The sequence below is a fragment of the Lagenorhynchus albirostris genome, chromosome 11 (assembly GCF_949774975.1).
Source record: "Lagenorhynchus albirostris chromosome 11, mLagAlb1.1, whole genome shotgun sequence".
Taxonomy (NCBI): Eukaryota; Metazoa; Chordata; class Mammalia; order Artiodactyla; family Delphinidae; genus Lagenorhynchus; species Lagenorhynchus albirostris.
Window position 1 is genome coordinate 22,145,357 of NC_083105.1, and position 27,494 is coordinate 22,172,850.

The 27,494-nt window shown below is 37.4% G+C and overlaps 1 protein-coding gene across 6 annotated transcripts in view; it reads left to right on the forward strand.

Moving 5' to 3' along the window:
- ANKS1B (ankyrin repeat and sterile alpha motif domain containing 1B) overlaps positions 1 to 27,494 on the forward strand; it is a 1,163,439-nt gene that overhangs the window by 430,254 nt on the left and 705,691 nt on the right. For all 6 annotated transcript variants that reach the window (XM_060164617.1, XM_060164618.1, XM_060164622.1 and 3 more), the window contains exon 10: positions 1,807 to 1,972. In XM_060164617.1, coding sequence (XP_060020600.1) covers positions 1,807 to 1,972 — 166 coding nt within the window. The remainder of the gene's footprint in view (positions 1 to 1,806; positions 1,973 to 27,494) is intronic.

Below are 27,494 nucleotides of genomic sequence, written 5' to 3' on the forward strand. Positions count from 1 at the left end.
GCATGTGGGATCTTCCTGGACCAGGGTTCGAACCTGTGTCCCCTGCATTGGCAGGTGGATTCTTAACAACTGCACCACCAGGGAAGCCCTGTCAGTGCATTTTTATTTTAGAAGATAAGCAATATTGTTAATTCACAGAAAACTATTTTTTGTGTTGCCCCAAATTTGCCCTCCTTGACTAATAAACATTGCTCTTTGTTCTACTTTTAAGAACTTTAGAATAAATCTACCACAACAACTTATCCCCTTTCCCACTTTGTGGGATAGCTCTTGAAGGACAGACTTTCAAATATGTTGAGAAAACTATTATGCAGCTGTAAGGCTTCTCTGGGATAGAACACTGCAGTTCCTTTCATCATTTCTTCTGTGACATGGTTTTTAAATCACATACCATCCTGATTGCTTTCCTCTGGACGCTTTCAACTTTGTCACCCTTTGTTGTTAAAAATAAATTACTCCCAATTTCCTGCTTTCAATAGAGTAGAGTGAACATAATTGACTCTTTGATGTGTGAGGGTCTGGTATAGTCTGAAAGCAATTACACTGACCTTGAATACTTATTCTGCTATACTGTAAGTATCATTATAGAAAAAAATAGGAGCTTGTACTAAATCTTTACCAACCCTTGGATATATCTTAGAAGATTTTTTGAAAGTGAGTTAATTTTTCTTCTTATTTGTTTTTTTCTTTTGATAGTGAAGTATGGTTTATAAAGATAACAAATATCAAAAGTAAAACATGATTAATTGTGAAATTCACCATGCAGATAATCTGTTTTTCTTCTCTAGTAAACTGTGAACTTTCTGAGGGCAAGGATTATGTCTTATTTGTTTTTTTAAATCTCCAGCAGTTAGCACAGTCCTAGATGTATATGATAGATGCCCAATAAATATTTGCTGACCATTAATGCCTTATATAAGAAGTAAAGATCTTGTAAAATGAAACAAATTCCAGTTTTTAGAATATATTGAAGAATCAGTAATATAAAATTGGACCTTAATTTTATCCTAACCTGAAAAGAGTAACCTTAGTATATTAGTTAGCAGTATTCAGCAAGGAAGTGTGTTGGGTGGGAACGCATTTACTTCTAAGTGACTGAAAACCCAATTAGCAGTGACTCAGACAATCAGAACTTTAATATTTGCTTAAGAAGCCTGAAGAAACTGGTCCTGGGGCTATTTGAGCAGCTCAGTGATACCATCTAGGTCCCAGGCTTTTTTACCCTTCTGTTGCCATTCTTGGCCTGTTAGCTTTTTGAGGTAAGAGGCTTACTGCCTATGGTTACAACATGCCTGCCCCCTCCAGACATCAAGGCTGCATGCAGAGAGAGGAAACCAAGGAAAGCCAAGGCTCTTAAAAAGCCTCTTTACATGTCTTTTCTTTGAAGAAAAAATATTTTTCCAGAAGCCTCCCAGCAAATTTCCCCTTATATCTAACTGGCCAAAACCTGAGTCATATCTCTAGGAAGCAAGCAAAGGAGTAAAGTTGTGGGAATGACTGTGGATTAGTTAAACAACAGTTTATGCCACAAGTAGAAAATACACATATATTACAAAAAGATCTCATGACAGGAGATCAGGACCTCCCCTGATAACGTCAGGGGAACCAAATTATAAAGACCCTTCTAAAAAGATCACTGATAATATTGGGGTTACACTGTTGCATAACTTATTCAAACAGATGAACCATCACCTGTCAATCACTTTTAGAAGAACTGACAACCTTATTATTTTTTCTAGTTTTTATAAATTAAACAGGCTGTGTCTTTATCACAAAGCTATTTTTATTTTTTCTACTTCCTTTCAGGAGTCCTATCCAAAGAAGAGGAATTACACTATGGAAATTGTACCATCTGCTTCTCTGGATACATTTCCTTCAGAAAATGAGAATTTTCTATGTGATCTCATGGACACAGCAGTTACAAAGAAACCTTGCTCCTTAGAAATTGCAAGGGCCCCTTCTCCAAGAACTGGTAATATTTCTTACTGACATTTGGACCAATTCAATTTATATGCCTGCATATGTGAAGATGTGTCATTAATATTTAGATTTCCCACAATATTTAAAAAATGAAAGTGCCCCAATATAGTCACGATGATTTTTACTTTTATTTTTTTGCATTTTGAAGTGAATCCAGGTAAGTTAGAGCATTTTTGATGTGAAGTCTCTTAACTTCTTGACAAGACCCTCATGGAGATGGTTCTGTCATGGTGAAGACACTGAAACATTTTAACAGTGAAAAACCTTCTAGGTCAGATACAAAACATTGGGTCCTTTAGAGTTCATAGCAAATTTGGTAGCAAGAGTATTTCAATATACTTTCCTGCATCCTATCTGCTTTCAGGTTATCAAAGCATACTCAGCTACTTTGTGTATTTTATCTCTTTTGTGGTATTTTCAGATCCATTGTTTTATTTTTTGCATTATAAACTGGTGAGCAAGGCAAACAAATATTATGCCTATTTTACTGATAAGGAGATTGGAGCTAAGTGTCTTATTTAAGATCTATACATTGGGGGGCCTTTGCTTGAACATGAGTTTTTGACTACCATCATGTTTGCATTCTGTTCCTTTGCCACTGCCTCTAAGAAAGAATGCACAGTAGTTAACATGAAAGCTAATGAGGGAGGAAACCTTCAAGTGGGTGGTCAGCATATTCAAAGCTGCAAAGAAGTTGATAGGAGAAGTTCTGAGGAGAAGCTTTTTTTTTTGGTTTGATAATCCAATTGCTGCCTATCTTTGAATAGTAAGTTTAAGAAGTGATGTGATAAAACCAGATTTCTGGAAGTTAACAGTGAGACACTCGGAAATGCAAAATAAGGAAATGGGATTGGAGAATACAGGTTACCCTTTGAAGAGGATTAGAAGAGATTTGATGCTAACATGAAAAGAAAGTGGTATGAAGGAGAAGTGGATAGTTTAGTTTAGGATAAGTAAGACTTGGTCAGGTTTACAAGTTGGAGGAATTTGCTGGTGGAGAGCAAGAGATTGAAGACAAAGAGTAAAAAGAGAACTGAATAGGTAGAAATTAAGACTGAGCTAGTCTAAGAAAACACAGACATTGCTTCTCTCAGAGAGAAGAGAAGATAGAGCATTATGAATACAAAGAAAATAGGTACTTCCATATGGGTTCAATTTCTGAGTACTGTAAAAGGTTATTGACTGAAAAGAAGAGCTAGATGTTGAGAAGCGTTAAAGTAAAATTCAGATATACCATTTTAAGTAATAGGGTATGGTACTTTATAGAAGTGAACAAGTAGATTTTTGAGAAGCATTGAGGCCAGGGTGTTGTATGAATCATAAGCATGCAGAAAGAATATTTTAGGATGAGGTAAGAGCATAATCATGAAAATAGTTAGTTTATTGAGCATTTACTGTGTGCCAGATACTATTATAAGTGCTTTATATACATTATTTCACATAATCCTTGCAATGCTGTAAGGTAATAATGCCATTATTCCCAATTCACAGTGAGGAAAGTGAGGCACCAAAATATTAGGTAACCTCCCAAGGTTACGTGTTAACAGCGGATGGTTCTGGGACTTGAACTTGTGTTGTCCACTTGTACTCTTAAATACTATCTATGTTAGTTATGCTGCTGCATTATATTAGGAGATAAAGTGGAATAGAAAGTGTGAACCAAGTACTGAAATCGTCAAGAAATGTGGAGGTATGCCTGGAAGTCCACATATGATAACAATAAAATCAGAAAAAGTATGTTATAATAGGATAGCATAATCATCAGATGAGCAGCAGATTTCGGATGAAAGTAGAATAGTGAGTGATTCAGAAGCAATCATGGAGAGTGAAGACAGTGCTGAGAGATGATAAGAATGTGAGTTGAATGAAAGATCTTCTGTAGGAGAGGTCATAGGGGAAAATAGTGGGGAAATCAGGGGCAAAGCTCAGTTAATGTAGGAAAATGGACGGTATATAAGTATGAAAATTTAAAAGAGCCTTAATTAGGGAATGGGGGTAAGGGTGTTAAGTTAGGGTTGGTGGAAGCAGGAATGAAAGCATTGTGTATTCATTAAACAATCAAAAACGAATTGAGTTCCTTCACATGCCAGGCATTGCTTTGCATGCTGAGGATACAGGGATGAAAAAGACATGGACCCAGGTAACAAGGCTAATAGGCTTAGAAAAACTCTTCTGCTGAAAACCAATAAACGTGCTGGATAAAAATACAGAAAAGGAAAACTTAAAAGCATCAAAAAGGTGACAGGAAGATTATGTAAAGCAAATAACATTTAAATTAGGAACTTCTTTTTATCAGTATATTAGTAAGAGATAATCAGGCAGTACATTGGTGAAGGTGGGAAGCCAGTGGAGCATTAAAGCCACTTTTGTCCTGAGGGAATTTGCTGAACCTGCTGTTGAACTTTGGTGCTCAGTCCTCTATGGATTTGTGTACAGAAAACAAATCTCTGTGCCTGCTCAGCATGAGGATTCTAACAGGAAATCCTTCCTCCATAGAGCTAGGAGCACAGGGGCTACACCCTCACAGTAATCAGAAATAGTCCTGCCTCATAACCTTCATTCTGAGGAGACTGCAAGGTCTGAAAAGATGATTTGTTGTGAGCAGAACAAGGGGAGAAATTCCTGAGGAGTTGTAACCATGAGCTGGTCCTCACACAGGTTTGCACCCAAAACGTATCATCCATATGGTCTAAAAAACATCAGTCCATGAATTTAGTTTAAAGTAATACCCTCAGTCATCAAGCAGAAGCAAATGTAAACGTCTAGAGAGGAATGTATTATCTTCCTAGGCCCCAAATAATTCCTATAAATACTTTTGCAATTCAGATGATCAGTTTACAAAGATTAAGCCTAAAAGAAAAAGATCCCCAAACAAGAATCAACAGAAATAAGAACGAACAGATACACACCTGAAAGACTTCAAATACTGGAATTATCAGATAAAAACTATAAAATGACCATGCTATTATAAATAAAAGGTAAGCTTGAAGGTATTTTCAGGAATATAAGATGGCAGATATTTTTGCTGTCATTTTTGGAAAATATAATCCTGCACAGTCTGCCCTCTGGTCACAATGATTTATATCCTTTTCCTATGCAAATTGCACTCATTTTTTCCCTCAGGATTCCCAAACATCAGCTCATTACTGCATGAACTCCCAGACTAGGTTCAGGTATGTGTGAGTCGTCCTGGTGCAGTTCTTATGGTATAGGTCCTTGACTACCTTTGCTCTTGGCAATGATGACCTGTGAACTAAAGAGACAAGTTACCAGTCTCCTGTCCCATAACATATAAGAGTGGGAAAGGCATAGGAAAACCACAATTGACACTCCCATTCAAACACAGGGAAAATAGGGCATGCAGCCATCACTAGTCTGTGGGAATTCTGAATCTAATCAAGCACAGTTACTTGATTAAGGCTTAGTACAATGGAGTAGTAATTGGTTTCTCTGGCTCTTGGTTCCACCCTCCAAGTCATTCTTCTTTTTCCATAAAAAGTAAACCATGTTTACAGCTCAGTATCTTTCTCACTTGCTTACTGTCTATAGAAGATTAGGGGTCAAAAGACCTCTTTTCATTTTTTATTATCTCTTTTCATTTTATATTACAGAGATAATCTACTGATCTACTTTCTTTTAAAACTTTGTGGACTTCCTGTGTTTCAATTTATACTCCATTAGACAAAAGCTTATATTTCAGATAAGTTTTTCTCTGCCTTGTGCTCCTTATAAGAATTCTGTGAGACAATGTCCTTGAGGTTCTTAGGAACCCTGTTATTAAACAAGGAGGATCTGTGAGGCATGCCCTTAAATCCTTAGACGGTCTTTTGTCTGGCTTAAAGTTTCTACGTGGCACTACCTGAGATCTTTCTTAGGTCTTAACATATGATCTTGTATCTCACCCACATTTGGTCATTGGCCTTATTTCTTTGAGGATTGTTTGCCATTTGGAGCAGCTAGAAATGAGAAACCCGTTTTGGTTTTGTACCCAGAAATTTCTGGCCTCTTTGTATTTAGTGGGTCATTCTTTAGTTCCTCTCTCTACTGGCATGTTATCGTGGGCAGCCAGATGAAGCTGGGTTGACTTTAAATATTCTGCCTGGAAATCTCTTTAGCTAGATCATAGAATTCATTTGGTTCAGTTTCTTTTCTCAGTGTTATTGCAGAAGTCAATGTTGCCAAACTTTCCTCTACTTTATAAATGACTCCCTGCCTTTAGGTTCCAATTATTACATTTGCTGTCCTATTTAAGCCTTCAGCAACAACTTTCTCATAGCTTTTTAGACTTCCACGAATCCTCTCCTTGGCCTTTAGCCTTTCACAAGCACTCATTTTGAGGCTCTTCCAGCTTTTGCCTGCTGCCTCGTTCACAAAATTGGTGCCATGTATTTTAAATTTTTATTATGGCAGCACCCTGTTTTCAAGTATTAGAATCTGTTCTGCTTATTGATTGCTATATAACAAACCACCTCAACACTTAATGTTTGAGCATTTATTTTGCTTATAAAGCTGCATTTCGGGAAGGGCTTGGCAGGGATAGCGTCTTTCTGCCCCAAGTGGTATCAACTGGGGCAACTTGACTGGGGGCTGGAAGATCTATTCTCAAGACCGATCCTTACTCATGTGGCTGGAATGGCCTACTTGGACTTCAGCATGGTATGTAAAAGTGTTCCAAGAGGAAGTATCCTAAGAGAACGGGGCAGAAGCTATGTTACTCCTTATAACTTAGCTTCAGAAGGCAACATCGCTTCCATTGTAGACAAGAGCCTGCATATATTTAACTGGAGGGAATTTAATTCCCCTTCCCTTTTATGGAAAAGTGTTATCTAAGTCATATCGTAAAAAGATATTCTTACAGATACATTTGGAAAATACAAACTTCAACAATGCCTGCGTTGTTCGTTGTTATTGTTGTTTTCTAAGTGGGATAAGAGTTAATTTGCATGGATACATAATTTTCCCCAATTGTGTTCAATCATTTGGATTCAGTATAAAAGAAACCAATTTACTCAGCTGACCCAGGCTTAATTTATAATGATTGGTGGTCTTTGTACTTTGGGCTGTGATTGTGAATCCTAGGGTTGAGGGAGTCCAGAATTAAAAATGGAAGAATTTTTTTTTAATGATAGGAATACAGATGAATATGAGAGTCAGAGCAGTTTCTGTTCCAGTTCTAGATGGAACCTTATCAAGTGAACCTCACAAAATTCCCCTCCATAAACAACATAGCAGGTAGAAGGGAGCATCAATATAACTGTCATCTGGCTGGATGAGGAAACAGTTCACGTCTTTTCCTTCTGTTGATTCCATTAACCTGTACCTTAGGTTTTGCCTGGATCCAGTTACTTCCAAGTCTCTCATTCTGCTATGCTTAGCTTTGCCTTCTTAGGACCAACTAATTAAGCTCATGAACTTAGGGGAAGTTATGGACTTCTCTTAGAGTTACTGATGTTTTCCCTTTGTTAGTAAGTCCCTTATTATCTAAAGGTAGGACTTCTAGAAGAGGAGACCTCTCTTGATGCACATGAGTCATTTGGAGGCCCTCAGATTGAACTGGGTAGGTAACTACCCTACAGTTCCTCACTTAATAAACATTTATAGAGCGCCTCTGGTGTTCTAGGTCTCATGCTGCATGTTTCAGAAGAAACAGAGTGAAAGGTAAAAGTCCTGATACTTAGGAGCTTAGAAGTGTTAAAATTAAGGGTAATAAGTTCAATGAGAGAGGTGAGTGTAAGGTGTTCCAGGAGAGTAGAACAGGAGGTAGTGCCTGATCTGAGCCTCAAAGAAGGAAGAGTTAGATGAATGAATGGGAAATATATGGCTCTCTAGGCCAGGGAATAGTGTGTCCAGAAATTCAGATGTGTGGAAGAACTACTGCATTCACAGACTATGCCCAATATAGCATGGTTAGAGCATAGAATGAGACTAGGGAAAAATGCATAAAAAAAGAAGTGACATGCTGAAGGTTGGATAGCAGAGTCAAACCACTGACAGACTTTAAGGAGGGACATGATAGATTTTTGTGTTTTAGAACGATCTCTCAGGAAGCAATGTGGGGGATAGATTGAACAAAGGCTAGAGGCAGGAGGATTAATTAGGAGATCAATGTGCAGTCTCAGCAGAAAATGATGATGGCCAGGAGAAAGCCAATGCCAACGAAGAGGGGGAAGCGGGAACAAAGCTGAGAGGTATGTAGGAGTGAAGCTCATCCCTTCTCCCCGTGGGATTCTGCCATTTGGAAAATAGTAGCCAAGGGAACTAAAGAATTATATCTTAGGGTATGTATTCTACAGTTTTTGGTTAACTGTGCTGGATAACTTGGCTCAGTTTTACAGACAAAATGAGGATTTCTACACATACAGGAACTGCATTCTGAAGCTTTTCCTGGAGAGAAAGAAAGACAGTGAGGAATAGAGAGAGACAAAGATAGAGATGGAGAGAGTGGAGGGATGACCATTTCTTTAGAGGGACAGTGATAAGTTGATTTGTGCCCCCATCCCCCCTACCATAAAGGTATATTGGAACCCCTAGTACTCCTAGTACCTCAGAATGTGACCTTATTTGGAGAATTGGAGACAGGATCTTTATAGAGATCAAGTTAAAATGAAGTCTTTAGGTGGACCCTAATCCAACATGACTCATAAAAAGGAAGACACAGACATGTGCAAAGAGGGAAGACAGTGTGAAGAGACATGGGGAGAAGATGGCCTTGTAAAAGCCAAGGAGCGAGGCCTGGAACAGATCCTTTCTTCACAACCCTCAGGAAGAACTAGTTCTGCCAACACCTTGATTTTGGACTTCCAGCCTCTAGAACTGTGAGAAAATACATTTCTCTTGTTTTAAACACCAGGTTAGTAGCAGCCTGAAGAAAGAAATACAGGGGCTGTAACTGAGCACACAAACTCAATACCTAGATGGGAGAGGTGAATTAGGGTATTGGGGTCTACAGGGGCAGATCATGCCCGGACTTGCTTGTCTCAGAGGCTGTGCAGCCTGAGGGTCTTGGCTGTAACTGCCATTGTCATTCATGGGTATGCAATATGTATTTTTCTCAGAAAATCAGTTAAGTATGGATGTTAGTTCCCTCTCTGTGGTCTCTTTTACTTATTAACTAGATGAGCTAGTATAAAACAGGTCTCATCCTGACCACAAGAAAAAATTTTTTGTCATATCAACTGGTTTAATTTAAATACGAAAGCAACTTATTAGTAAATCTGTATTCAACAAGATTTTACAATTAAACCAGAAAATGAAGCATACTCCTGCAAGGAGCATTTTACTCATGCCTCAATGACTACATATTTATATAGAATAAAGAATATTGCTCTAGTACTAGGCTCATTAAATAAAGATGAACAGAAGTCCAGTCCTTGCTTGGTAAATTTTCTAAGACTTATGTTTACTCAGTCAGTATTGAATCATATTTATTTCCCTTATTGCATTGAGCAAAGTACCTTACATAATCGTAGTGGTGACTCAGTTACATAAATGAATGAATCATTAAATGAGTGAATGAATGAATGAATATCACCCTTAAAATAAAATGGCTATGATAGCAGAAAAATCCCTTATGAAATAGTCAGGTGCCATCAAAGATAGTGTTTTCTTATCTGCCTTTCATTTACACAGGGGAGTTTTTCCATTTTATGGTTACTAGGCAACCTGTTATTTTGAATCACTTAGTACGGGCTTTGCTTACTATGGATGCTCAATAGATCCATTTTGATTAATGAGCAATTTACAACAACACCAGTGAAGACTGTTCCAATCCTGTTGGATAAGAATAAATGATCTCTGATAAAAAGGACACAATCAATAGTACCATGCCAGGATAGTGTGCGTCTCGGACACCTTTATTCAATTTGCTAATGTGCTCACTGAACTATGGTCAACCTGAAACAAAAATGTCATGTGGTGAATAATCCTCCACACCTCACTACACCTCCCCCAGTATCCTGAAATAGGTCGTAGTGTGAGGGTGGTTCTATAACTTATTTATACCAAAATATTTTTTGAAATGGTGAAGCTTTCTTAATTCTAATGCCAAATTTTTGAAATTAAAAGAATTCAGACTGGACTAGGGCTAATGTTTATCTCTGCTAAGCAAGTGGGTAGTGTCAGCATGAGTTCTGTGGGTATGTTTAACTCATTTAAGATAGCAAACTATTTTTAAGCCCCTTGAAAGCATTCTTTAACATACAAACACTGGCCTTGCTGATAAGAACCATTTTTATCAAACAGCAATTATTTATTTGCCATTGTCTCTGTGCTCAGTGCTGTCTTAGCCATTTATTAAGGCAGATCTCTGCGTGGTAAATTTGTAACCCAGTGTTAGTTTATAGAAGGGCAAAGAGAGAAAACTAGGGCAGCAGTACCTGCAGTGAAATCCTGGTAAATTAACCATTCTTTCATCCATATGGACAGTTAACTAATTTGAAAATGTAGTCATCTCAGTTTGATCAAATTGGGGGAAGTTTGTTTTATTTGGAAAACTACGTCCTAAACAAAAAGAACATTATCGCTTTTTTTCCTCAAACCAATTCTACTTGTTCTATACATGAATAACATGAATCATAGAATCATAAGATTTCTAAAAATACAATGAACTCTTATTAAAGTGATTATGTGGGGGATATAAGCTTTTTCTGATGTCATATATGGTATCCTGTGGAACAGAGATTCTCTGCAATGTCAGAATATGTATAATAATGAGGTAAACATTCATTAATTCATAAATTCATGCTCACCAAATTCAAGCAGGCCCTCCACACTGCATCTGTCCACTCTTTCTTTACTCTCCTCAAACCTCAGATACTTTATCCTACCTTGTCTCTTACTCTCAGCAGATGACCTCATAGTTTAATTAATAAAGAAAATTGGAGCAACAAGGACCTAATGTATGGCACAGGGAACTGTATTCAATATCTTGTAATAGCCTATAATGGAAAAGAATATGAAAAAAAATATATGTATATATGTATGCATAACTGAATCACTTTGCTATACACCTGCATCTAACACAACATTGTAAATTAACTGAACTTCAAAAAATATGGTTAAAAAAAAAGAAAATCAGAGCCATCAGGTGGAAGTTTAACGTCCTCCACCAAGTCTACAAGTACAACTGCCCCTGCACCTTCTCCTGCCTATTCCTCCTGTTAAAATAGAGGGTATTTTTCTCATGCTATGTATGGAAGGTCAGCTCCAACCTCTGTGCTCCATGTCTCTACCTTCCCAGTAATTTGACCCTTTCATTCACTCCTTCTCTCTCCTGTGGTTTTTGTTGTTGTTTTTTTAAAATTTATTTATTTTATTTGTTTATTTTTGGCTGCGTTGCGTCTTGGTTGCTGCGCGTGGGCTTTCTCTAGTTGCGGCAAGCAGGGGCTACTCTTCGTTGTGGTGTGCAGGCTTCTCATTTTGGTGGCTTCTCACGTTGCAGAGCAATGGCTCTAGGCACGCGGGCTTCAGTAGTTGTGGCACACGGGCTCAGTAGTTGTGGCTCACGGGCTCAGTAGTTGTGGCTCATGGGCTCTAGAGTGCAGGCTCAGTAGTTGTGGTGCACAGGCTTAGTTGCTCCATGGCATGTGGGATCTTCCCGGACCAGGGCTCGAACCCGTGTCCCCTGCATTGGCAGGCAGGTTCTTAACCACTGTGCCACCAGGGAAACCCTCCTGTGTTTTTAATTGTCCTTCCCTGGGCCATGCACAGTAACATTTAAATCTGTTTAAGTTTTTTTTTTTTTTTTTTTTTTTTTTTTGCGGTACGCGGGCCTCTCACTGTTGTGGCCTCTCCCGTTGTGGAGCACAGGCTCCGGACGCACAGGCTCAGCGGCCATGGCTCACGGGCCCAGCTGCTCCGTGACATGTGGGATCTTCCCGGACCGGGGCACGAACCCATGTCCCCTGCATCGGCAGGCGGACTCTCAACCACTGCACCACCAGGGAAGCCCTGTTTAAGTCTTTTTCATTTGAAAAACAATAACGAACAGAAGAAGCAACTAATAATGAAAGCGACAAATAAAGAACTAAAAAGTTCCCTGATCCCACTTGATTCCTCAGCTGCTATTCTTCTCTCTATCCCCTTCACATTCTTAGTATGTTCATTTTCTTCCTTACCTTTCACTTCTCAGCCCACCTTGTCAGGTTTCCAGTCCTCACTGCTCTGTTGAAAGGTGCTTTCTAGGAGGCCAGTGCCTCATCCATTAGGTTACTGGGGCTGACGAAAGGTGCTTTCTAAAGGTACCAATGACCTTGATGTCACAAAATCTAAAGGACATGTCTCAAACCTCATTTTTCTTCACCTCTCAGCAGCATTTCACGGATTAGTGACACCTCCATCTTGACATCTTTTCTTCCCTTTGCTGTCCAAGGGAGATTTTCATCTTATGCTGTTCTCTCTATATATTGACAGCCGATATTTTTCTGTAAGGTTCTAAAAGTTGGGAGTTCCTCAAGGCTCAAAGTCCTCCCTTTTCTATTTACTTTTCCCTCTTCCTAAGTGATCTCATCCATAGTATGGCTTCTGTTACAGTCAACATGCTGAAGACTCCCAACTATTTCTGGTCTAGATCACTTCCTCTCAATTCCAGCCTCATCCATCTGTCCATCTATTGAATGTCTCCACTTATATGTCTCAAAAATACCTTGACCCCAAAATTACACTTATGTCTTTCCTTCCAAACTTGCTCTTCATGCAGGGTTCCTTCTCTTAGTAAATGACTTAATCATTCATCTGATTGCAGAAGGCTGTGTGTCATTCTTTCCATCTCCATCTTCGTTAGCTTCCATATTCAATCAGTCACCAAGTCTTGTGGTTTTTAACTGGAATAGGTTGTAGGGTGAGGGTAATTCTGTAACTTACTATTGATCCCTAACTACTTCTCAAATCTATCTGCTTCTCTTAATCTCTACCATCACCAATTACTCTTCTGGATTATTTTAATAATAAAATATTATTTGCCTATTTGCCTTCCTTGAATTTATTATTCACGTTGCAGCCAAATCTGAGTACATCACTCCTCTCTTAGTGACATGCCACTGCTCTTAGAAAGATGACCCAAATCCCTAGTAAGGTTCAGAAGGCCCTGAATAAGGTGATATATTTTTTTCCTTTTCATTTCACACAATGTCCTCATGTCACACCAGTCTCTACCTTTCCAACTGGCCCTCTTTAGTTCCTTTTAGTTCTTTAATAGGGGCAGCTCCTTTCTATCTGTGGGCCTTCACATGCCTGAAGCAATGTCTGTTTCTACTGTCCCTTTTCCTTCTCCTTCTCCCAAGTAAATAACTTGTATTATTATTCAGGGAAACCCCCTTTGTGGGAACCCACACATACCTGTGCCCCAGACTAAGTATGTATATGGATGCCTCTGTTTTCTAATTTTTTAGCACCTTCTAATTTTATTTTCCTTTAGACCCCGTAGTTGTTTTTATTTATTTTTTTTTGTTTTGTTTTTTTTTTTTGTGGTACGTGGGCCTCTCACTGTTGTGGCCTCTCCTGTTGCAGAGCACAGGCTCCGGACGCGCAGGCTCAGCGGCCATGGCTCACGGGCCAAGCCGCTCCGCGGCATGTGGGATCTTCCCGGACCGGGGCACGAACCCGTGTCCCCTGCATCGGCAGGCGGACTCTTAACCACTGCGCCACCAAGGAAGCCCTAGACCCCTTAGTTTTGATTGAGATTATGTAATTATTTTGGGGTTACTTACTGTAATATCTGTTTTAGTTTTTTGTCTTGTAGAGTTTACCATCTTGCCTGTTCTCCAATTGCAACCATAGTTTCTAGCAAAATCGCTGCCACATAAAAGACACTCAGTAAATATTAATGAAAAAATAATAATAGCTAATGTTATTGACTACTTCTTTTATGCATATTAACTTATTTAATCTTAAGCTATATATGAAGTAAATAGTTTTATCATTACTATTTTGCAGAAAGGAAAACAAGGCACAGAAAAGCTTGGAGCTTTTTAGAAAATGGCAGTGCTGGACTTTGCATACAGGATATTTTACTCTAGAGATCATATTCTTAACCGCATTCACAGTTCATTAATTATTTATTTAGTTAAACACGTGATTCTGAGTTGTTTCTTTTTTTTTTTTTTGATTTGCAGGATAAATCTTGAATTTTTCCTTTCAATAGAAAGAGTTGGAAACTTGTTTAGTGGTTTGGGATAGAGCTGTATTGTGCCCATCTGTGAAGTGGTACTGAGGAATGTTCTAATCAGTCTAAAATAAGTGGATGAATTGGAGAGAACCCCAAAGTCAAAACAAGTGAATGCCTAAGTAATAATGATAAAAGGATAAAATCATTAAAAATAATGTTTTCAAATAATATCTACTTATTCAAATTTTTATAATGGCACATAGTTGCCCCTGAATAAATAGCTGTTGAATGAATGTCTATTTACCATTTGATACAAATTTGGTTGCAAACTAATATTATGTGTATGTGCATGGAAAAAAAAAAGACCAGGAAGATATCATAGTCATTTTACTATCTCTAGATGCTAGGATAACATGTAATTTTATTTTTTTTCATACCTTTTTTTATTGTCCAAACTTCCTACAGTTAACACATACTGTTTTTATAATTAGAAAATTAAAAATAGCTTAGTCATCTAGAAAGTTAAAGTAGCTCATGTCAAAACAATTCCCATTTATCTAGTTAATGTTAAATACGTAGGTGATTTCCATCTTTGACGAAAGAAAGTTGAATAGGCTAAGGATGGATACTGTCTATAAAATACTGAAACTTCCTTGCAATAAACCTTTATCTGTTAAAGATTGGTTTTTAACCTATGGTTTTGCTCATATTCAGAATATTTTAATTTAGATTATCTTGTTTGGTGGACTGGTTGAACACTTGACAAGAGTTATTCTCAATGCTTGTAAAAGAGAAAATATTATTATAGCTCATGGGAATTTACAATTGTGCAGTTTCAATCCACTCTGATGATTAAGCTGTTATTTCTTGGACTCCCTTATTAATGTTCTGTTTAGCAGCTTCTACATATAGCATTAAGTTGGAAATAACATTATACTAAAATTATAGTCTTAAAGAAATCTTGTATAATGCTTATAGTCTTATATTTAAAATCTTTTTTTTTTCTCCCTACGCTGTCTAGACATGTCAAATTCATCTACTGGCAAGCTCACTAATTCATTTTACAGTCTTTTCCATAGAGGCTGTGTTATTAATGTAATATTACACTAAGACTGCTAGTTCTCTCTTTAGGGACTCCTACACTCTTAATTAAGTAACATTAGCAAAATTAACTGCCACCCAACTACAGTCACATTATACATTTAAAAAGTAACCATTTTACATTAATATATTTTATGCTAGATTTTATCCAATATATTACATTTTACATTTGTATTACAATACATAAATCTGAGAAACTCATAATAGATTGTTTTGTTTTTCTGTTGGTCTCTCAGAAGTAATTTATAACAAATGGAAAAGACAGAAATAGTTTCTTCTTTTGTATTACTTTTGGGTATTGACAGACTAAGTTTGAATAGTTAAGAAGAGTAGAGAATTAAAAGTAATTTTATTTAATCTCAGTCAAGAATTAATGCACTAAAAATTTCCAGATCTATCATTTCATTACGTTTATCATCGTATCTCCTGTTGCAGTAGAGGAAACTGCATCAAAACAGATGAATAATTTGTTGAAAGAGATGAGAATTCACTGTGACTGTCAGCGTATTTATTATTCATACCTGTTCCCCAGTGCTGCAAAGCACTGTTTAGAACTATTTTCATAAGATTCATTCATTTATTCATTCATTTGTTCCACAACTATTTATTGAGGACTTACTATTTTCCAGGTCCTTAGGTGTATGAGACATGAAGAAAAAGAAAACATATTAGACATGAAAAAATAGGAGAGGTTTTATCTATAATATATTGCTAAATAAAAGCTCAAAGCATTCTAGATACTGGGAGTCAAAAGGACTCAAATAGACCATTATTGCATCCAGAGTTACATATTTTCCTGCCAGAGTTGGCCACATTCATTCTCTGTAGGAGATCCTATTCTGTTCTTTATACACAGAACCCAGAGAAGAAACTGCAGGTGCCATTTAATCACATAGGCTTTCTATGCTTTTAATTTCTATAGAACCATTCAATTCATTACTAGATAGTCATCTAGTGTCTCTCACCTGTGAATAGAGGAAATGAAATGAGAATAATGGAATGCTAAAAACTGTGCCACAAACAAGTCAAGAGAAGTGAACTAGCTAGCATTTCTTTCCATAGAAAATTGAAAAGTACTAAGCAGACATTGTCCAAGGCAAGAATGAGGTTCCTGGATCATCATATCAGGTGAAACATACTTTGATTACTGTAACCGAGTGTGGAAAAATGTGATTCATCTAAATTCTGAGACATAGCAACACAGAAATTTTTCTGAACAGATAAGCTTATTTTGAATATCTTTTAACTAATTGTTTGCCTTAGGAAATCCTGTTGGACTGTTGTTATTTTTTAGTATAATATAAAAATTTTCAACATAGCCACTAATACAATGCTTACTTTTTCTTCTAGTAGCTTTTTAAAAATAAGTTTATGTTCTCATCATAAAATTAAATAAATTATTTTAGTAATTTTGTGCAAGAAAAGTATTTTCCCCGAACCCTACCTATCAGAGAATCTAATGTTAACATTCTGATTTATTCCTTTCCCACTTTTTTTGTTGTTGTTGCTGTGCACAGCTTTTCCATAATTGAGAATGAACATCTGGTATATATACGTTTGTATTGTATTGATTTTTAAATAAATTATATGTTTTTCTGATCATATAAGTATAATATGACCTGTCAACTTGGCAAGATCTGTCAGATTTATTTTAAAGTGACCCTTCCCCAATTTTCCAGTGTATCAAAACAATGATGAAGGATAAAATATATAATGAGAAAATTATAAATTTTGGCTTTGCTGAAAAACAAAGACAATATCTCCATGCTCAATCAGATCAGAAACACAAAATAGAAAGTGGAATCTAAATGGCAGACCAGCTGGTGACTGGGCCCAGCAATGGGAAGGGTCTGTAGGGAGATTGTATCCCTCAGGGTAATGGAATCTAAAAAATGCTTCACCTGAAGTGGGAGCCAGAAGTCAGGCCTACTGCTGAAGTGCAGCTAGGGTGTTAAATTTCCCCCAGAGAGTAAGAAAAGTGCACTAAAGAACTAGAGAAACAAATACATTTAATGACTTTTGAATTTTTTTTTTGTTTGTTAAAAGCATTTCCAGTAAAAATTTTAAGAGAAACCACTAAAAATTAGAAACATATTTTTATATCTTCCAAACCAATAATGGAAAATAAAAGAATAAAGGAATCTTTATTAATTATAAAGTCCCTAAATCTGGAAAAAATAAGTAAAGCAAAGAGTAACCCTGGTGAACCAGAAATACAAAATAGAAAATAATTAATGAAAGACAAAGATGGTCATATTGGATGTAATTTAAAAAATCTTACTATGTGTTTTTTACAGGAGTCAAATCTAAATGAAAATGATACAACTGGGGTTAATAAAGCAAAAGATCAAGCAAAACCAACCTAAAGAAAGACGTTGAAGCAATATTATCAACCAAAATATAGTTGAAAGTTAAAAACAAAAGAGTTAAATAGAGGTACGGTATAACAACAAAAGGGTAAAACACAATACCAAGAAGGTTAAAGTCATAAATTTTTTCACACACAGCCTTGCCTTGAAATATTAGAAGCCAAAATTGATAGGACTTTGAATAAAAACTGAAATTCACAATTTGTGTAAGATTTTAATATTACCATATGTCAGAATATTGAAAAATGAAGAAACATAAAAGTGTAGACTGTTGAATAATACAATTAACAAGCTTGATTTGATATCTAGAACTCTGTACCCATCAATAGACAATACATTCGTCTTCTCACGCCAGCATAAACACTTAGAAAACTTGACCGTTTACTAGGTCACAGAGGCAGTCTCAACACATCAGGGAATCAGGCCCCCATCTCAGATTATAGTGTAATGAAATTAGGAATCAACAATAAAAAATGTAAATCATTATATTTGAAAAGTTTTTATCCCCCATTATTGGATGGCTTACAAATTATAAAAGAAATATATGCTGTACTACTGAATTAAAGCCTATAATACAATACATAATTTTATAAAGGAATCCTAATCATTTCCCCCATTTCGCCTGACCTTATTGTTCCCACTTCCTAACCCACCTTCATTTAAACAATGCTAACAGCTCAGTCTATATCCTTTAACTGTCTCCTTACACATACTAGCATGGAAAAGCACAAATATATATATACATATACATTTTGTTCATTTTTACCAAAATAGAATCATACATACCCATTAGTTTGCAACTTTCTTTTTTTTTTTAACATCTTTATTGGAGTATAATTGCTTTACAATGGTGTGTTAGTTTCTGCTTTATAACAGTGAATCAGCTATACATATATATACCCATATCTCCTCCCTCTTGCGTCTCCCTCCCACCCTCCCTATCTGACCCCTCTAGGTGGTCACAAAGCACCAAGCTGATCTCCCTGTGCTATTCAGCTGCTTCCCACTAGCTGTATATTATTGTAACCATTCATAGACAGTGCAGTTGTCTGCAAGCAAAGACTGTCTTTTCACTGTTAATCAGCTGTAGAAACTTGTAGGTCCTCTCCATGCAGTCATACAGTTTGAGAGGGCTAGGAGGCATGAGTTCCAGTAGACCAAGAAAGGCCTGGGGCTTTCCTAAAATGACCAGGGCTTCCCCATTCCCCTCACCTCATCTTCTTTTTCACCTTGTACTTCAATGTCTGGTGAAGTAAAGAAAAGAAATAGAGACTGGAATATAGTATGTCACAAATTTCATGATGATGGCAACTGTAATTTGCTATGGCACAGCAAACTGAAAAAGCGTTTGTTGTCTAAAAAAAATGTAAAGATAAGTTAAGTGTAAAATAATGAGGTACATTCAGTAAACGCACAGTAAATTTGATAAGAAATTTGCCCTCAACATTCAAAGAACCTGTGGAAATTACTTGCTTAAAATCAGAATTAAATGTCCAACAAAACATCTTAAAACTATTTTTAGTAGGATCCAAGCTTGTAATTTAAATTTATGTAATACCCCTTTGACTTTCTATTAATAATGCTGAGTCACGAGAGAACTTACTTAAACTGGGCAGACATAGTTTTGAAACTGAAAATATTTAATGTCAAATCAAATCAGTTCTTCTAAAAGTGATGAAAGAATTTTGTCAATGTGGATATAAATATTAAAGGAAAGTTATTGTTAAATTCAATTCAGTTATTTGAAAGATTTTATATATGTTTAGAATAACTTGGTCATATGAATCTACTTCTTCCACTGTAATTTTTTTTTAACATCTTTATTGGGATATAATTGCTTTACAGTGGTGTATTAGTTTTTGCTTTATAACAAAGTGAATCAGTTATACATATACATATGTTCCCATATCTCTTCCCTCTTGCGTCTCCCTCCCTCCCACCCTCCCTATCCCACCCCTCCAGACAGTCACAAAGCACCGAGCTGATATCCCTGTGCTATGCGGCTGCTTCCCACTAGCTATCTACCTTACGTTTGGTAGTGTATATATGTCCATGCCTCTCTCTCGCTTTGTCACAGCTCACCCTTCGCCCTCCCGATATCCTCAAGTCCATTCTCCAGTAGGTCTGTGTCTTTATTCCTGTCTTACCCCTAGGTTCTTCATGACATTTTTTTTTTCTTAAATTCCATATATATGTGTTATCATACGGTATTTGTCTTTCTCTTTCTGACTTCACTCTGTATGACAGACTCTAGGTCTATCCACCTCATTACAAATAGCTCAATTTCGTTTCTTTTTATGGCTGAGTAATATTCCATTATATTTATGTGCCACATCTTCTTTATCCGTTCATCCAATGATGGGCACTTAGGTTGTTTCCATCTCCATGCTATTGTAAATAGAGCTGCAATGAACATTTTGGTACATGATTCTTTCTGAATTATGGTTTTCTCAGGGTATATGCCCAGTAGTGGGATTGCTGGGTCATATGGTAGTTCTATTTGTAGTTTTTTAAGGAACCTCCATACTGTTCTCCATAGTGGCTGTACCAATTCACATTCCCACCAGCAGTGCAAGAGTGTTCCCTTTTCTCCACACCCTCTCCAGCATTTATTGTTTCTAGATTTTTTGATGATGGCCATTCTGACTGGTGTGAGATGATATCTCATTGTATTTTTGATTTGCATTTCCCTAATGATTAATGATGTTGAGCATTCTTTCATGTGCTTGTTGGCAGTCTGTATATCTTCCTTGGAGAAATGTCTATTTAGGTCTTCTGCCCATTTTTGGATTGGGTTGTTTGTTTTTTTGTTACTGAGCTGCATGAGCTGCTTGTAAATTTTAGAAATTAATCCTTTGTCAGTTGCTTCATTTGCAAATATTTTCTCCCATTCTGAGGGTTGTCTTTTGGTCTTGTTTATGGTTTCCTTTGCTGTGCAAAAGCTTTGAAGCTTCATTAGGTCCCATTTGTTTATTTTTGTTTTTATTTCCATTTCTCTAGGAGGTGTGTCAAAAAGGATCTTACTGTGATTTATGTCATAGAGTGTTCTGCCTGTGTTTTCCTCTAAGACTTTGATAGTTTCTGGCCTTACATTTAGGTCGTCAATCCGTTTTGAGCTTATTTTTGTATATGGTGTTAGAGAGTGATCTAATCTCATACTTTTATATGTACCTGTCCAGTTTTCCCAGCACCACTTATTGAAGAGGCTGTCCTTTCTCCACTGTACATTCCTGCCTCCTTTATCAAAGATAAGGTGACTATATGTGCGTGGGTTTAACTCTGGGCTTTCTATCCTGTTCCATTGACCTATCTTTCTGTTTTTGCGCCAGTACCATGCTGTCTTGATTACTGTAGCTTTGTAGTATAGTCTGAAGTCAAGGAGCCTGATTCCTCCAGCTCTGCTTTTCTTTCTCAAGATTGCTTTGGCTTTTCGGGGTCTTTTGTGTTTCCATACAAATTGTGAAATTTTTTGTTCTAGTTCTGTGAAAAATGCCAGTGGTAGTTTGATAGGGATTGCACTGAATCTGTAGAGTGCTTTGGGTAGTAGAGTCATTTTCACAATGTTGATTCTTCCAATCCAAGAACATGGTATATCTCTCCATCTGTTTGTATCATCTTTAATTTCTTTCATTAGTGTCTTGTAATTTTCTGCATGCAGGTCTTTTGTCTCCTTAGGTAGGTTTATTCCTAGATATTTTATTCTTTTTGTTGCAGTGGTAAATGGGAGTGTTTTCTTGATTTCACTTTCAGATTTTTCATCATTAGTGTATAGGAATGCAACAGATTTCTGTGCATTAATTTTGTATCCTGCAACTCTACCAAATTCATTGATGAGCTCTAGTAGTTTTCTGGTAGCATCTTTAGGATTCTCTATGTATAGTACCATGTCATCTGCAAACAGTGACAGCTTTACTTCTTCTTTTCCGATTTGGATTCCTTTTATTTCCGTTTCTTCTCTGATTGCTGTGGCTAAAACTTCCAAAACTATGTTGAATAAGAGTGGTGAGGGTGGGCAACCTTGTCTTGTTCCTGATCTTAGTGGAAATGCTTTCAGTTTTTCACCATTGAGGACGATGTTGGCTGTGGGTTTGTCATATATGGCCTTTATTATGTTGAGGAAAGTTCCCTCTATGCTTACTTTCTGCGGGGTTTTTATCATAAGTGGGTGTTGAATTTTGTCGAAAGCTTTCTCTGCATTTATTGAGATGATCATATGGTTTTTCTCCTTCAATTTGTTAATGTGGTTTACCACATTGATTGATGTGCGTATATTGAAGAATCCTTGCATTCCTGGAATAAACCCCACTTGATGATGGTGTATGATCCTTTCAATGTGCTGTTGGATTCTGTTTGCTAGTATTTTGTTGAGGTTTTTTGCATCTATGTTCATCAGTGACATTGGCCTGTAGTTTTCTTTCTTTGTGACATCCTGGTCTGGTTTCGGTATCAAGGTGATGGTGGCCTCGTAGAATGAATTTGGGAGTGTTCCTCCCTCTGCTATATTTTGGAAGAGTTTGAGAAGGATAGGTGTTAGCTCTTCTCTAAATGTTTGATAGAATTCACCTGTGAATCCATCTGGTCCTGGGATTCTGTTTGTTGGAAGATTTTTAATCACAGTTTCAATTTCAGTGCTTATGATTGGTCTGTTCATATTTTCTATTTCTTCCTGATTCAGTCTTGGCAGGTTGTGCATTTCTAAGAATTTGTACATTTCTTCCAGGTTGTCCATTTTATTGGCATAGAGTTGCTTGTAGTAATCTCTCATGATCCTTTGTATTTCTGCAGTGTCAGTTGTTACTTCTCCTTTTTCATTTCTAATTCTGTTGATTTGAGTCTTCTCCCTTTTTTTCTTGATGAGTCTGGCTAATGGTTTATCTATTTTGTTTACCTTCTCAAAGAACCAGCTTTTAGTTTTATTGATGTTTGCTATCGTTTCCTTCATTTCTTTTTCATTTATTTCTGATCTGATTTTAATGATTTCTTTCCTTCTGCTAACTTTGGGGTTTTTTTTGTTCTTCTTTCTCTAATTGCTTTAGGTACAAGGTTAGATTGTTTACTCGAGATATTTCCTGTTTCTTAAGGTGGGCTTGTATTGCTATAAACTTCCCTCTTAGAACTGCTTTTGCTGCATCCCATAGGTTTTGGGTCATCGTGTCTCCATTGTCATTTGTTTCTAGGTATTTTTTAATTTCCTCTTTGATTTCTTCAGTGATCACTTTGTTATTAAGTAGTGTATTGTTTAGCCTCCATGGGTTTGTATTTTTTACAGATCTTTTCCTGTGATTGACATCTACTGTCATAACATTGTGGTCGGAAAAGGTACTTGATACAATTTCAATGTTCTTAACTTTACCACGGCTTGGTTTGTGACCCAAGATATGATCTATCTTGGAGAATGTTCCATGAGCACTTGAGAAAAATGTGTATTCTGTTGTTTTTGGATGGAGTGTCCTATAAATATCAATGAAGTCCATCTTGTTTAATGTATCATTTAAAGCTTGTGTTTCCTTATTTATCTTCATTTTAGATGATCTGTCCATTGGTGAAAGTGGGATGTTAAAGTCCCCTACTATGAATGTGTTACTGTCGATTTCCCATTTTATGGCTGTTAGTATTTGCCTTATGTATTGAGGTGCTCCTATGTTGGGTGCATAAATATTTACAATTGTTTCATGTTATTCTTGGATCGATCCCTTGATCATTATGTAGTATCCTTCTTTGTGTCTTGTAATAGTCTTTATTTTAAAGTCTATTTTGTCTGATATGAGAATTGCTACTCCAGCTTTCTTTTGATTTCCATTTGCATAGAATATCTTTCCATCCCCTTACTTTCAGTCTGTATGTGTCTCTAGGTCTAAAGTGGGTCTCTTGTAGACAGCATATATATGGGTCTTGTTTTTGTATCCATTCAGCCAATCTGTGTCTTTTGGTGGGAGCATTTAGTCCAGTTACATTTAAGGTAATTATTGATATGTATGTTCCTATTCCCATTTTCTAAATTGTTTTGGGTTCCTTATTGTAGGTCTTTTCCTTCTCTTGTGTTTCTTGCCTAGAGAAGTTCCTTTAGCATTTGTTGTATAGCTGGTTTGGTGGTGCTGAACTCTGTCAGCTTTTGCTTGTCTGTAAAGGTTTTAATTTCTCTATCAAATCTGAATGAGATCCTTGCTGGGTAGAGTAATCTTGGTTGCAGGTTTTTCTCCTTCATCACTTTAAATATGTCCTGCCAGGCCTTTCTGGCTTGCAGAGTTTCTGCTGAAAGATCAGCTGTTAACCTTATGGGGATTCCCTTGTGTGTTATTTGTTGTTTTTCCCTTGCTACTTTTAAGATGCTTTCTTTGTATTTAATTTTTGACAGTTTGATTAATATGTGTCTTGGTGTATTTCTCCTTGGATTTATCCTGTATGGGACTCTCTGTGCTTCCTGGACTTGATTAACTATTTCCTTTCCCATATTAGGGAAGTTTTCAAGTATAATCTCTTCAAATATTTTCTCAGTCACTTTCTTTTTCTCTTCTTCTTCTGGAACCCCTATAATTCGAATGTTGGTGCATTTAATGTTGTCCCAGAGCTCTCTGAGACTGTCCTCAGTTCTTTTCATTCTTTTTTCTTTATTCTGCTCTGCAGTAGTTATTTCCACTCTTTTATCTTCCAGGTCACTTATCCGTTCTTCTGCCTCAGTTATTCTGCTAGTGATCCCATCTAGAGTATTTTTCATTTCATTTATTGTGTTGTTCATCATTGTTTGTTTCATCTTTAGTTCTTCAAGGTCCTTGTTAAATGTTTCTTGCATTTTGTCTATTCTATTTCCAAGATTTTGGATCATCTTTACTATCATTATTCTGAATTCTTATTCAGGTAGACTGCCTATTTCCTCTTCATTTGTTAGGTCTGGTGGGTTTTTATCTTGCTCCTTCATCTGCTGTGTGTTTTTCTGTCTTCTCATTTTGCTTATCTTACTGTGTTTGGGGTCTCCTTTTTGCAGGCTGCAGGTTCGTAGTTCCCGTTGTTTTTGGTGTCTGTCCCCATTGGCTAAGGTTGGTTCAGTGGGTTGTGTAGGCTTCCTGGTGGTGGGGACTAGTGCCTGTGTTCTGGTGGATGAGGCTGTATCTTGTCTTTCTGGTGGGCAGGTCCACCTCTGGTGGTGTGTTTTGGGGTGTCTGTGGACTTATTATGATCTTAGGCAGCCTCTCTGCTAATGGGTGGGGTTATGTTCCTCTTTTGCTAGTTGTTTGGCATAGGATGTCCAGCACTGTAGCTTGCTGGTCGTTGAGTGAAGCTGGGTGCTGGCGTTGAGATGGAGATCTCTTGGAGATTTTCTCCATTTGATATTATGTGGAGCTGGGAGGTCTCTTGTTGACCAGTGTCCTGAAGTTGGCTCTCAGGGACACAGCACTGATTCCTAGCTGGAGCACCAAGAGCCTTTCATCCCCATGGCTCAGAGTAAAAGTGAGAAAAAGTAGAGAGAAAGAATTAGTAGAAGTAGGAAGAAAGAAAGAAAAGAAGGAAGGAAGGAAGGAAGAAAGAAAGAAGAAAAGAAGGAAAGAAAGAAAGGAGGGAGGGAGGGAGGGCCGGTGGGAGGAAGGAAGGAAGGAAGGAGGGAAGGAAGGAAAAAAGAAAGAAAGAAAGAAGATAAAGTAAAATAAAATAGTTATTAAAATTAATTATTAAAAAATATTAAAAGAAAACGGACGGATAGAACCCTAGGACAAATGGTGGAAGCAAAGCTATACAGACAAAATCTCACACAGAAGCATACACATACACACTCTCAAAAAGAGGAAAAGGGGAAAAAATCATAAATCTTGCTCTCAAAGTCCACCTCCTCAATCATCAAGTTGATTGTGGAGTTTTAATCTGCTGCTTCTGAGGCTACAGGGAGAGATTTCCCTTTCTCTTCTTTCTTCGCACAGCTCCCGAGGTTCAGCTTTGGATTTGGCCGTGCCTCTGCGTGTAGGTCGCCGGAGGGCGTCTATTTTTCGCTCAGACAGGACGAGGTTAAAGGAGCCACTGATTCGGGGGCTGTGGCTCACTCAGGCTGGGAGGAGGGAGGGGCACGGAGTGCGGGGCGAGGCTGCGGTGGCAGAGGCTGGCGTGATGTTGCACCAGCCTGGGTGCAACGCGCGCCATGCGTTCTCCCAGGGAAGTTGTCCCTGGATCCCGGGAACCTGGCAGTGGCGGGCTGCACAGCCTCCCTGGAAGGGAGGTGTGGATAGTGACCTGTGCTCGCACACAGGCTTCTTGGTGGCGGCAGCAGCAGCCTTAGCGTCTCCTGCCTGTCTCTGGGAGCTCCTTTAAGCAGCGCTGTTAATCCTCTTTCCTCACGCAACAGGAAACAGAGGGAAGAAAAAGTCTCTTGCCTCTTTGGCTGCTCCAGACCTTTTCCTGGACTCCCTCTCAGCTAGCCGTGGTGCACTAAACCCTTCCACTGTATAAAATCTAAATACAGATCATATATTTCCAATGAAAGTTTACTGTCTGAATTGAAATATGCTGAAAGTGAAAATTACACTTCAGGTTATAAAGACTTCGTACACAAAAAGGAATATAACATATTTTATTAGTAATTGGAATAATATTTTGGATAAGTTAGGTTAAACAGATATATTAATAAAATTATTTTTATGTATTTAAAATTTTTTTAAAAATGTGCCTACTGTCTAATTTAAAATTATATACATGCTCACATTATATTTCTGTTGGACAATGGTGCTATAGAAAAAATTAAATAATTCTGTCTTCTAGAATGGTCGATCTAAATCAGTTTTTTTTTTGTGACATCTTTATTGGAGTATAATTGCTTTACAATGGTGTGTTAGTTTCTGCTGTGTAACAAAGGGAATCAGCTATAAATATACATATGTGCCCATATCTCCTCCCTCTTGCATCTCCCTCCCACCTTACCTATCCCAGCCCTCTACATGGACACAAAGCACTGAGCTGATCTCCCTGTGCTATGTGGCTGCTTCCCAGTAGTTATCTATTTACATTTGGTAGTGTATATATGTCCATGCCACTCTCTCACGTTGTCACAGCTTACCCTTCCCCCTCCCCACGTCCTCAAGTCCATTCTCTACGTGTGTGTCTTTATTCCTGTCCTGCCCCTAGGTTCTTAAGAACCTTTTTTTTTTCTTAGATTCCGTATGTATGTGTTAACATACGGTATTTGTTTTTCTCTTTCTGACTTACTTCACTCTGTATAACAGACTTTAGGTAGATCCACCTCACTAAACATAACTCAATTTCGTTTCTTTTTATGGCTGAGTAATATTCCATTGTATATATGTGCCACATCTTCTTTATCCATTCATCTGTTGATGGACACTTAGATTGCTTCCATGTCCTGGCTATTGTAAATAGAGCAGGCAATGAATATTGTGGTACATGACTCTTTTTGAATTACAGTTTTCTCAGGGTATATGTCCAGTAATGAGATTGCTGGGTTGTATGGTGGTTCTAGTTTTAGTTTTATAAGGAACCTCCATACTGTTCTCCATAGTGGCTGTATCAATTTACATTCCCACTAAAAGTGCAAGAGGGTTCCCTTTTCCCACACCCACTCCAGCATTTATCGTTTGTAGGTTTTGTCATGATGGCCATTCTGACTGGTGTGAGGTGATACCTCATTGTAGTTTTGATTTGCATTTCTCTAATGATTAGTGATGTTGAGCATCCTCTCATGTGTTTGTTGGCAATCTGTATATCTTCTTTGGAGAAATGTCTGTTTAGGTCTTCTGCCCATTTTTAGATTGGGTTGTTTGTTTTCTTCATATTGAGCTGCATGAGCTTCTTGTATGTTTTCGAGATTAATCCTTTGTCAGTTGCTTTGTTTGCAAATATTTTCTCCCATTCTGAGGGCTGTGTTTCCGTCTTCTTTGGTTTCCTTTGCTGTGCAAAAGCTTTTAATTTGCATTAGGTCCCATCTGTTTATTTTTGTTTTTACT